Source organism: Momordica charantia (genome assembly GCF_013281855.1).
Source record: "Momordica charantia cultivar OHB3-1 chromosome 7 unlocalized genomic scaffold, Mcharantia_2.0 BLBB01000007.1, whole genome shotgun sequence".
NCBI classification, from domain to species: Eukaryota; Viridiplantae; Streptophyta; class Magnoliopsida; order Cucurbitales; family Cucurbitaceae; genus Momordica; species Momordica charantia.
Window position 1 is genome coordinate 10,832,315 of NW_028275165.1, and position 13,066 is coordinate 10,845,380.

General features: G+C 34.8%; 1 protein-coding gene across 1 annotated transcript; it reads right to left on the reverse strand.

The window, feature by feature from the left end:
• Positions 1 to 2,287: 2,287 nt before the first annotated feature.
• On the reverse strand, positions 2,288 to 10,144 carry LOC148210336 (uncharacterized). Its single transcript, XM_088126294.1, has 5 exons — positions 9,772 to 10,144; positions 7,732 to 7,815; positions 3,966 to 4,634; positions 2,851 to 3,444; positions 2,288 to 2,760 (listed from the first exon to the last, which is right to left on the reverse strand). Exons 1-5 carry the CDS (start codon positions 10,142 to 10,144, stop codon positions 2,288 to 2,290), a joined length of 2,193 nt encoding a protein of 730 aa, XP_087982420.1.
• Between the last annotated feature and the right edge of the window lie 2,922 nt (positions 10,145 to 13,066).

Genomic DNA, 13,066 nt, shown 5'->3' on the forward strand with positions numbered 1-13,066 from the left:
CAAAATAAATTTTAGTTTTCAAAGAGATATGGTAAATCACTCACAATACTCTTCGAAGGGATATGGTAAATTACTTACAATGCTTTTCGAAGGGACATGACAAATCACTTACCTGTCTCGAAAATCCTACAAATCCAACTTAACTTCTTCCTTGGGTAGTTGTCAACTTAGAGGCCTAGAAACAACCAATATCCAAAATCAATCCTTAAATTCTATCAAAGGATTTAAAATTGAACCAATTACTAAGCAAATCTTATCTACCCAATTTTCCCATTCAAAACACTTTTTTATGTAAACAATTATGAAAGTATGGATTTGGGGCTACAAAACCAGATCTGAAAACTTGGTTTAAAAGCTCTAAATTCAACAATAACAAACTTTAAAATTACAAGAATCGGTATAAATAAATACGGACTAGATTTACAAAAAGTTTCTCAATAAAACAAGCTTAAAAACCTTCTAAACAATTGAAAATTTGGGGATTTTAAATCTGGAAAATTTTCTGTTTTATAAAATATAAGTTCTAAGAATCTTCCATAAAACAATTAACAATTTACTTATTTATATAGAAAAATCATATCTGAAAAATGGTATAGAAAACCTTTAAAACTTGGTAGAACATATAAATTTTCATGTAAAAATCATAACAATAAACTATGGTATATGAGATACAAATATGTAAACTTTTTGTGCAAAAAGAGTCTCAAAATAGCCCCAAAACTGTCTCATAAACAACAAAATTCAAACCAAAATTTCTGCAAAATTTTTAGGGCAAACAATCCTTAAAATCTTTTATTCTAAAAACAAAGACCTCAAAAACTATTCCCAATAAACTGAATTATAGAACTACAGATCAAGAAAAATAAAACTAAAATGATGAGAAAGAAAAACTTACCGACCTTTGAGAGAAAATACCAAAATTCTTCTTCTTTTCTTTCCTTTTTCTCTTGAAGAGAAAACTAGGTCTAGCAGTTCAATAAAATAAAACCTATGGTTTAAGGGCTTTTAAGACAAACCCTAAAGAACCTTTTTTTAAACAGGATAACATAGAAAGATAAAGATTTAATAAAACTGTTTCTTTTTTATATTTTTTGTAATTCTAAAAACAAATTATCTTTTAAAAATATTTTTTAAAAAAACTTAAAAGGTTTATGTTTGGGAGAATAAAAGGAAACAACAAAAAAAAATCTAAATATATATATATATTCGGTTGTTACAAACACCCCACCTAAAAAGAATTTCGTCCTCGCAATTATATACGTTGCTAAGTAAATAACTCAGGGTATCTATCTATTATATCCTTTTCAGTTTCCCAAGTAGCTTCTTCAGATTAATGATTCTTCCACAAAACTTTTACAAGAGGAATAGTTTTATTGCGTAAAACTCGATCCTTCCTGTTCAAAATTTGAGCTGGAATCTCGTCATAAGTTAGGTTTTCTTTTACTTGGAGTGATTCGTAGCTTAGCACATGTGATGTATTTGCAATATACTTCCGAATCATTGAAATATGGAAAGTATTGTGGATTCGATTAAGGCAGGTGGTAAGGCCAAGCAATATGCTACAACACCCACCTTTTCTAAAATTTCAAAAGGTCCAATAAATCTTGGACTAAGCTTTCCTTTCCATCCAAATCTTAAAATTCCTTTTAATGGTGATACTTTCAAAAATACCATGTTTCCAACCTCAAAGTTCAAATTTCTTCTAACATTAGCATAACTTTTTTGACGACTTTGGGCTGTCTCCATTCTCTGTTTGATTAAGCTAATGGACTCATTTGTCTTCTGCACTAATTCTGGTCCCAAAATTAAATTCTCTCCAACTTCACTCCAATTGACGGGTGACTGCATTTTTGTCCATAAAGAGCCTCAAAGGGTGTCATTCGAATGGTTGCTTGATAGCTATTATTATAAGAAAATTGAAATAAATGCAGATGCTTCTCCCAATTCCCTTGAAAGTCCAAAGTACAAGCTCGAAACATGTCTTCCAATGTTTGAATTGTCCTCTCTGTTTGGCCATCGGACTACAGGTGAAAAGTAGTGCTAAAGTCAAGTCTCGTGCCCAGAGCATTATGCAAACTTCTCCAAAACTTGGAGGTAAACTTGGGATCTCTATCTGATACTATTGAGACTGGTATACCATGCAGTCGAACTATTTCCTTGACATAAATTTGAGCCCATTTTTTTGCTGTGCAAGTAGACTTACCCGATAAAAAGTAAGCTGATTTAGTTAAGTGATCAACAATGACCCACACAGTCTCAAAACCATATTGTGTCTTAGGTAATCGAGTCACAAAATCCATTGAGATACTCTCCCATTTCCACTCAGGTATAACCCATGGTTGGAGGGGTCCTGATGGTCTTTGATGTTCATGTTTACCTGCTGGCATGTTAGACAACGGCTAACATCGGCAACGTCTCGCTTGATTCCTGTCAACCAATAAGTTCTTCGGAGATCTTGGTACATTTTACAATTCCTAGGCTGAACCGAGTATAGAGTATTATGAGCCTCAACCATGATCTCCTTATTAATAATCTGGTTATTTGGTACGCAAAGACGATCACCGAACCATAAAACTCCATCACACGACACTGAAAAGTCAACTCGTTTAGACTTGCTAATATCATCGACAATTTTCTTCAAAGCTGAATCTGAAAGATGAGCTTGCTTGATCTTGATGATTAAAGATGGTTCAACCACCAAGCTAGCCAACACCGACGATACACTTTCTGTAGTCACATCAATCGCTAACTTCTCAAAATCTTTAATTAAATGCTCATGAGTTGTGGGTAAGGCTGTTGAGTAACCTTAAGACTTTCTACTTAAGACATCCACCACTACATTAGCCTTACCAGGATGGTAGCTAATAGTGCAATCATAATCCTTAACTAACTCCAACAAACGTCGTTGACGCATATTCACTTTCTTCTGAGTGAAGAAATATTTTAAGTTCTTGTGGTCGGTGAAAATCTCGCAATGAGCAACATATAAGTAATGCCTCCAAATTTTTAAAGCAAACACAACTGCTGCTAACTCCAAGTCATGAATGGGGTAATTTTGTTCATGGTTCTTGAGTTGTCGTGAAGCATAGGCAATAACTTTACCATTTTGTATAAGTACACAACCTAGACCATTTCTTGACGCATCACTATAAACCATAAAACCTGAGTCCCCACTAGGAACAGTTAAAACTGGAGCAGTAACAAGTCTCTTCTTCAATTCTTGAAAGGTTTGCTCACAATCTTCTGACCACTGAAATCGTGCATTCTTTCTTGTTAGCTGAGTCAAAGGGGAAATCTTGGAAAAACCTTCCACGAATCTTCTATAATAGCCAGCTAAGCCAAGAAAACTTTGAATTTCCCGTAAATTAGTGAGTCGTGACCAATTCATAACCGCTTCAACTTTGCTGGGATCCACTGAGATCCCCTTTTTGTACACCACATGCCCTAGAAAGGAAATGCTCTTAAGCCAAAACTCGCACTTCTTAAATTTAGCATAGAGTTTCTTTTCCCTTAATACTTCTAATAATTGCCTTAAAGTGTAACTCATGCTCGAACTTTGTTTTGGAATATACTAAGATGTCATCAATGAAGACAATGACAAATTTCTCCAAGAAATTATTAAATATCCTGTTCATCAAATCCATAAAGACAGTTGGAGCATTATTTAATTCGAAAAGGCACGACCAAGAACTCATAATGGCCAACGTGTTCTAAATGCAGTCTTTTGGATGTCACAAGTTTTAAGATTCAACTGGTGATAGCCTGACCTCAAATCAATCTTTGAGAAAATACTACCACCTTGAAGCTGGTCAAATAAATCTTCAATCTGAGGAAGTGGGTATTGATTCTTTATAGTCACACGGTCAAGCTACCTATAATCAATACATAGACGAAGAGATTCATCATTCTTTTTAACAAAAAGGACTGGAGCACCCTAAAAGGAGAAACACTTGGACGAATAAAACCTTTGTCTAACAACTCTTGGATTTGTTCCTGGAGTTCTCGCAGTTCGGCAGGGGCCATTCTATCAGGTGCTTTGGATAATGGTGCAGTTCTTGGTACCAAATCAATAGAGAATTCAATCTCTCTGTCAGGGGGCAAACTTGGAAAATCTTCTGGAAAAACATCAGTGAACTCGCGCACTACAGGTAACTCTTCAATTGCCTTACATGTCTTCTCTCTGTTAACTACACTGGCTAGATAACCCCAACAACCGCTCTCAATTAGCTTAGATGCTTTAAGTGCATATATAATCTTTAGAAGAGGATATACTTTTACTCCATTAGAACGAAACTTTGGTTGATTGGGAGAGGAGAACAAGACCTCTTTTTCATGGCAAAGAATGTTAGCGTGATTTGCCGATAACCAATCCATACCCAGGATTGTGTCAAAATCAGTCATCTCAAGAATTGTCAAATCAGCAATCAAGTTTCGATCAACAATACTCAATTGACAAGATTTAACTACCTTATCAGTATGTAGCACATTACCAAAAGGAGTGGATACTTTAAGTATATAACTCAAGTCTACAGGTACCAACCTAAACTTTCTAACAAATGTAGCCGATATGAAAGAATTTGTAGAACCAGAATCAATCAATACAAAAGCAGTAATTCCAATTATGAGGATGGTACCTGAAACAACAATAGGCTCATCATTAGTCTTTTCCTTAGTGATCGTAAAGACTTTGCCTTTCTTACAGGAACTAAAATCATCGCTCTAATACCAACTGTAATAACCCGTATTTTCTAATACGGTCATCTTAACAATAATGTGGAAGCGTAAACAAATAAACAATATACCAAAGGAAAAACATCTTTATTTAATTTGATACTATGACAAAAAAAATATGGGGACAAGTCCAACTTTGAAACGGAAACAAATACTATAATAAAGCCAAAGAATAACTAGCAAAACTAACTATGTTCTCATAAGCTAAAAAAATGGTAAATATTAAAGATTTCCGACTCCTCGTGCCAGAATGCTATTCCTCAATCACTATCTGAGCAGTCACTCAAATCTTCATCTGAAAGCATTTAGAAAATGGAAAAATGAGTACAAAAATACTCAATAAGCAATTACCATAACAAACATTCAAATTCATTTTTCCTTTCGAAACATTTGTAACAAAAAAACAAACATATCAAAACTTTTAAAAGTCCTTCTAAAACGTTTAGTACAACTTTCAAACTTTTGAATAAACAAAATCGTTCAATCATTCAAAACAATCTTACATTCAGTCATACTTTCAAAATCAGACTGGGAGGTTGCATTATTTGGGTAGCCTACAGAAGATATCTAGTTACCCGTCGGTAACACCAATCAATTAGAAGCTTCTATCAGAGTTGTCGAATTAATATCGACCAGAACAGAGTTGTCGAGATAATATCGACCAGAACAAAAAGAACGGTTACTTAAGTGTGAGGCCATGTGAGTGAATAACACGCACGAATCTTCATTCCCAAGGAATGCCAAACCACAAAAATGTCTTCTCACAAATAAGCCATAACATAAATCCATCAATTCTACATTAGGCTACTACCCCAAATAAGCAAAACATTCCTCAAAACAAAATATGGCATATCAGGATAGCCCTATCAAATCAATCAAAATATCTTTCAAATAAATATGCAAAATAAATACATACTTTTAATATGAAATTAGTTCAAATTATTTAAACAATTTCAAACAAACATTATTCAACCATACCAAACATAATTTCAAATATTTCACAAATAAACAAAATATCAATTTCAAACTTTTAAATAATTTCAATCAAAACTTTATCAATTCATACAAAACATGCTTCAAATATTTTTACACATAACCATAATATCAATTACCAAAATATTTATCAAATCCATAATAAAACTTCAATTTCTTAGGCAATACATCAATTTCAAATCTTCATATCAAATCCAAAATAAATTTTAGTTTTCAAAGGGATATGATAAATAACTCACAATACTATTCGAAGGGATATGGTAAATTACTTACAATACTTTTCGAAGGGAGATGAAAAATCACTTACCTCTCTCGGAAATCCTACAAATCTAACTTAACTTCTTCCTTGGGTAGTTGTCAACTTAGTGGCCTAGAAACAACAAATATCAAAAATCAATCCTTAAATTCTATCCAACGATTTAAAATTCAACCAATTACTAAGCAAATCTTATCTCCCAATTTTCCTATCCAAAACACTTTTTTATGTAAAACAATGAGGAAAGTAAGGATTTGGGTCTACAAAACTAGATCTGAAAACGGGGTTAAAAAGTCTCTAAATTCAACAATACCAAACTTTAAAATTACAAGAATGGGTATAAATCAATACGTACTAAATTTACAAAAAGTTTCTCGATAAAACAAGCTTAAAAACTTTCAAAACAATTGAAAATTTGGGGATTTTAAATCTGGAAAATTTTCTGTTTTATAAAATAAAAAATCTAAGAATTTTCCACAAAACAGTTAACAATTTACTGATTTTTATAGAAAAATCATATCTGAAAACGGTATAGAAAACCTTTAAAATTTGGTAAAAACATATTATTTTTCATGTAAAAATCATAATAATAAACTATGAGATACAAATATGTAAACTTTTTATGCAAAAAGATTCTCAAATTAGCCCAAAAATAGTCTCATAAACAACAAGATTCAAACCAAAAATTCTGCAAAATTTTTAGGGCAAAAAATCCTTAAAATCTTTTATTCTAAAAACAAAGACCTCAAAACTTTTCCCAATAAACTGAATTAAAGAACTACAAATCAAGAAAAATAAACTAAGACAATGTGGAAGAAAACTTACCGACCTTTCAGAGAAAATACCAAAATTCTTCTTCTTATCTTTTTTTTTTCTCTCGGAGATAAAACTAGGTCTAGCATTTTAAGAAAATAAAACCTATGGTTTATGAGCTTTAAAACAAACCCTAAAGAAACATTTTTTAAACAGGATAACATAAAAAGATAAAGATTTAATAAAACTCTTTCTTTTTTATATTCTTTTAATTCTAAAAACAAATTATCTTTTAAAAATAATTTTTTTTAAAACAAAAAGGTTTATCTTTTGGAGAATAAAATGAAACAACTAGAAAAAATCTAAATATATATATTTATATATATATTTTCGGTTGTTACAAAATATCCTCCCTCAAACCGTAAGTGTGCCGAAAAATAGAGGGATGTGAGAAATTTTGGGATTCTTAGAGATTTCTTGAGAGAAAATTTGAAAACAAAGTTGGGAGATGGGTGATGAAAAATGCAAATGAGGGTTTGGAACAGTTAGGGCTTTTTGTTTTATGTTTTAAAACCCATTAAAAACGTAATAAGGTTTAGTAATGGGGCCTCTTTTAATTTAAAACTAACCGAAAGCCCATTTAACCATAACCCAAATAAAGCCCACAAAAATCATGCTCTAAATTCGAAAATCAATTTTTTTCCCTCTTAAATTGCACCTGGCGCAATTTTGACGTGGGTAAGATCTTGATCGTGCAAAATTCAAATGTAAAACAAAAATTAGATTTGGAATCTACGCAAAAAGACGTTAAAGAAAATGTAAAAAATTTGCAAAAAGAAGACAAGATATATTTTACATAAAAACGCTCTTAACACCGACCGAGGGATCGAACATACTATTTTTTCATGGATCTTTTAGTAGTACAGAGGTTTTGCCTCTATCAATATGCTCACCAAAGTATTTTTTGACTCGATGCCCATTTACCTTAAAAATATTACCTTTCGAATCACTTAAATCCACAGCTCCATGTGGATTAACACGTTCAACTACAAACGGGCCCGGCCATCTAGACCTAAGTTTACCTGGGAACAACCTTAATATGGAATTGAACAACAAAACTAAGCCTCCAGGTTCCAAATTCTTACCCATTATTTTCTTATCGTACCACTTTTTGGTATGTTCTTTATACATCTTAGCATTTTCATAAGAACACTGACAAAACTCATCTAACTCATGTAATTGTTGCAACCTTGCTTCACCTACAGCAGAATAGTCAAAATTTAGTCTCCACGTAGCCCAAAATGCTCTATGCTCTAATTCTAGCGGAAGATGACATGCTTTACCAAAAACAATGTGATAAGGGGACATGCGTAACGAGAGTTGTATAAGCAGTTCTATAACCCCGCAAATCATCATCAAGTTTAATAGCTCTGTCCTTCCTACTCACATTCACAAACTTCTCTGAAATTGATTTTATTGCCTTATTTGATACCTCCGTTAATCCATTAGTTTGAGGGTGATAGGCAGTAGCAATCTTATGGTGTATGTTATACTTTTTTAACAAATTACTTACTACTCTGTTTAAAAAGTGTGTGCCCTCATCACTAATCAAGCATCTAAGTGTACCATATCTAGTGAAAATAAACTTTTACAAGAAGAGAGAAATTATTGTGGCATCGTTAGTAGGGGTGGCCAATGCCTCAACCCATTTCGAAACATAGTCAATAGCCAGGAAGAATGTAATTCTTATAGAATGAGGCGAGAACGGATCCATAAAGTCAATGTCCCAAACATTAAACAACTCAACTTCCAATATTGGGTTTAAGGACATCTTATGTTTCCGTGTTAAGTTACCTGATCTTTGACACTGGTCACAACTTTGAGCAAAAATAGGCTCATCTCGAAATAGGGACGGCGAAAAGAAACCACTTTGGAGGATCTTCGCTGCATTTTACGTCCAGCGAAATGTCCACCATATGGTGATTTGTGGGACGCTCTAGAATCTCCTTTTAATCGTGCTCAGAAACACACCTGCGAAGAATATTGTCAGATCCTAGTTTAAACAAGAAAGGTTCATCCCATCTATAAAACCTAACATCATGAAAGAACTTCCTTATCTGATGCTTACTTAAGTCATTAGGAATTATGTTGCTAAACAGATAGTTTGCATAATCAGCATTCCAAGGGACTTTACAAATAGCTAACATATGCTCATCCACAAAATGCTCTAATTTCACAACCATCATGCTCCAATGAATACTCTAGCCTAGATAAATGATCAACTACTTGGTTTTCTATTCTTTTTCTATCTCTTACCGCTAAGTCAAACTCTTGTAGTAATAATATCCATCTAATTAACCTAGGCTTAGCTTCTTTTTTAGCAAACAAGTATTTTAATGCATAATGATTTGTAAAAACTATCACCTTAGTCCCAATCAAATATGACGAAATTTACCAAATGCGAAAACAACAGCTAAAAGTTATTTCTTAGTCATAGTATAGTTAACTGACTACTATTCAAGGTTTTACTTGCATAATAAACAGTATGAAGAACTTTACCTTTCCGCTGACCCAACATCACACCTACAGCAAAATCACTTGCATCACACATTAGTTCAAATGGCAAGTTTCAATCTGGTTCAATTATGATAGGTGCCAAGCTAAGTGCATTCTTTAGTGTCTCAAAAGCTTTCAAACAATCTTCATAAAAAACAAAAGGTCGATCCACTCCCAACAATTGACATAAAGGCTTAGAAATTTTCACAAAATCTTTTATAAAACGGTGGTAGAAACCTGCGAGACCTAAGAAACTTCTAACACCTTTTATAGTAAAGGGAGGGGGTAGTTTGGCAATCACATCTATCCTATAGCCCTATCGACTTCAATTCCTTTTCCAGAAATTTTGTGACCTAGGACTATACCTTCACGTACCATGAAATGACATTTCTCCCAATTAAGCATAAGGTTAGTCTCTTCACACCTTTTTAAAACATTCTCTAAATTCTCTAAACTCTCTAAACACACTTCAAACGACTCACCAAACATAGAAAAATCATCCATAAATATCTCTACTGTGCTTTCTACCATGTCAGAAAAAATAGCGGTCATGCATCTCTGGAAGGTGGTAGGAGCATCACAAAGACCGAACGGCATACTCCGGAACGCAAATGTCCCATAGGGACACGTGAAAGTAGTCTTTTCTTGGTTCTCCAGAGCTATTATAATCTGGTTGTAACCAGGCGCAATTTTTGCCTTTTCCTTTGTGGCCTCCAAATCTGCTTCTAATTCTTCCACAATCATTTGCTGGAGTTCCTTCAAAGTTGCCCCTATTGCAGAGCACTCCTCAACCTGATCTGAGAGATACATCGCATCGAGGACGTTGAAGGTGACTTGCTCATCATTGACCTTCATAGTGATCTCTCCTTTCTGAACATTAAATACTGTCTCCAGTTGCTAAACATGGCCTCCCATGAATGATTGACACCTCAATATGTGCTTCACAATCCAAAATTATGAAATCGGTGGGAAAAATAAATTTATCAACTTTAATAAGCACATCCTCTATTTTCTTTTCCAGTTTCTTAATGGACATATCAACTAGTTACAAAGTCACAGTAGTGGGACGAGCTTCTCCTATATTTAGCTCTTTGAAGACTGAAAGAGGCATAAAATGTTTGCGCCTAAGTCACATAATGCTCTTCCCAAGTTCTTACCACCTATCGAGCAAGTGATAGTAAAACTACCTGGGTCCTTACACTTAACAGGCAATGGATTCCCTAGAGCATCACTATTGCATTTTTTTAGGGTTAGCGTCTCATGTTCTCCTAACTTCTTACGCCTAAAAATAATATCTTTCAAAAACTTGGTGTAGTTAGGCATTTGCTCTAAGGCATCTATGAGAGGTATATTTATATGCAACTGTTTTAGAATCTCAAAGAACTTCTTAAAATGACTATCCTGATTCTTCTTAACTAATCTTTGGGGGTAACGTGGATGAATCTTAATGTTACCTACCTACGGCATAGTGCAAGTCACTACATACTAACCTTTGTCGGCCTTCTTACCTTTCTCTTCTGAACTTACAGCTTCTGCTTTCTCTTCTGGTTGTGGAGTGAAGGTGGATGCAGGAACAGGTGTAACTGCATCAGTTCCTTCATTTGGAAGTGAGGGTCCATCATAACTCGATCCGCTTCTTGTGATGACCACTTTACACTGCTCCTTACCTTCATGATCTTGCTTCGGATTTTGTATATGTCCTGGCAGTGTACCTTGTGGTCTAGATTTTAGGTAATTTGCTATCTGCCCCACTTGCATCTCTAAGCTGCTCATCTCAACGTCATTCCTTATCATGTATTACTTCATCATGGCCTCCAAACTCCCATTGTTACCACCTTGCTGAGTGTTATTTTGAGCTCTTTGTTGATTGTATTGTTGTGGTGGTAACGCAGATTGAGTGGGAAACCAGGAGGAGTGTAGTTTTGTTTGTATTATTGAGCTGGTGCTTGCACAATGCTACTTGTTCCTCCTTGGTTACTCCAAGAGAAGTTTGGATGGTGCCTCCAACCAGGGTTGTAAGTGTTTGAATACGGATTGAAGTTCCGTTGGACACCTTGACCTACATAGAAAAAAAACGCTGGATTAGCTGGACAGTTCTCATACAAGTGGTTATCACCACAATAAACACAAGATATATCTGAAATTTGTAAAACAGGGTAAGGTTCAAGAATCGCCGCTGAAGTGGCGATTTTGGTTTCCTTCTCCATTGTCAGTTGTTTCAACATTTGGTTCATAGCCGCCACTTGAGCTTGCATTGAGGCTACTGTGTCTAACTCAAAGATTCCAGCTGATGCTTGCTTCTTTGGCAATGACCTTCCAATTTCTCCTTAGTCATTAATTTCTATCATCTTGTTTAAAATATCAACGATCTCATTAACTGATTTTTCTAACAATAAACCATTGGCTGCAGTATTCAATATCATTCTCGATGAACGATCCAATCCTCTATAAAACTGCTTAATCTGCACACATGCGAGCAATCCATGGCTCGGGCATCTTCTGAGCAACTCTTTGAAACACTCTTAAGCGCGTTCCTGGTCAAAGTGTGGTACTTTGCAAAAAATTTATCCGTCAGTTCTATCCACGTGGTGATAGAATTTCGTTCTAGTGCATTTAGCCAAGTCCTTGCACCGTCCCTGAGAGAAAAAGGAAACATTTTAGTCTTACTGCATCTCCAGAGACACGAGGAAGTTGAAATGCATTAGCTATTTCAATAAAATATTTGAGATGGAAATAAGGATCTTCGTTAGTCAATCCTCCAAACTGGCCCATCGTCTGCAATATTTGGAACATGACTGGCTTGAGCTTGAACTGTGTGGCTTGGGGTAAAGGATTACTTATCCCTGAATTTAAGTTGTGGAACGCATGAGTGACATAGTTATGCATGGCCACATCTTGGTTATCTGCTAGAAGGATGGGATTAGGAACATCTCCTACTCGGTTTGCAGCTCCTTCACCTGCTATATCTCCGTTCACAGGTGGATTTTGTGGAGGCGGACCATCTTCTAGATTTCTATTCATCTTGATGGTCTCTTCTTCAACTTCTTTCTCTTATTGATTTTTTCTTTCTTTTCTCAACCTCTACTCACGCCTTATCCTTTTAAGAGTTCTTTCAATCTTTAGATCAAAGGTCAATCAACCAGACCCTGTGCTCATACACAACTTCCCTTAAAGGTTAGATATAACAATTAGCCCAATGACAGAAGTATGCAACAATCACATATGACACAATTCACTTAAAAATAATTTGATTTTGAAAAATAAGTCCCCGGCAACGGTGCCAAAACTTGTTGGGACTTTCTTTACCTTTAAAAAAGATTAGAGACTCGTGCAAGCGCATAGGGTCACAAGTAATAATTGGGAGTAATCCAAGGTCGAACCCTCAGGGACTTGTTGCTTTCAAAACCGATTTTAAAGAAGTGAACGGTTCAATATGCAATTGTGGTTTATGAAGAAAATAGTGATGAAATGTTGTTGTTTGGGGTTTTAACTATCAAGCAATTTAATAAAACTCAACCTCTTTGCTTCCTACCTTAGTTTTGATGCAAAACATGGAAAACACACTTTGTTGGGAAAATGCACCAGGCGCAATTCTGGCTTTTTCTTGGGAAACTGAGTTCTACTCTTTCACTACCGCTTTTGGTTGCTGCCGATGCTAGGGTAACCTATAATCATAAGTTTATGTGTGATTACAATCCTAGAGAATGTTTATCAACTCATTTTCATTATGGGTCAGAGGGCCTATTTCTAAGACTATGTTTTATACGCTTATGCCTA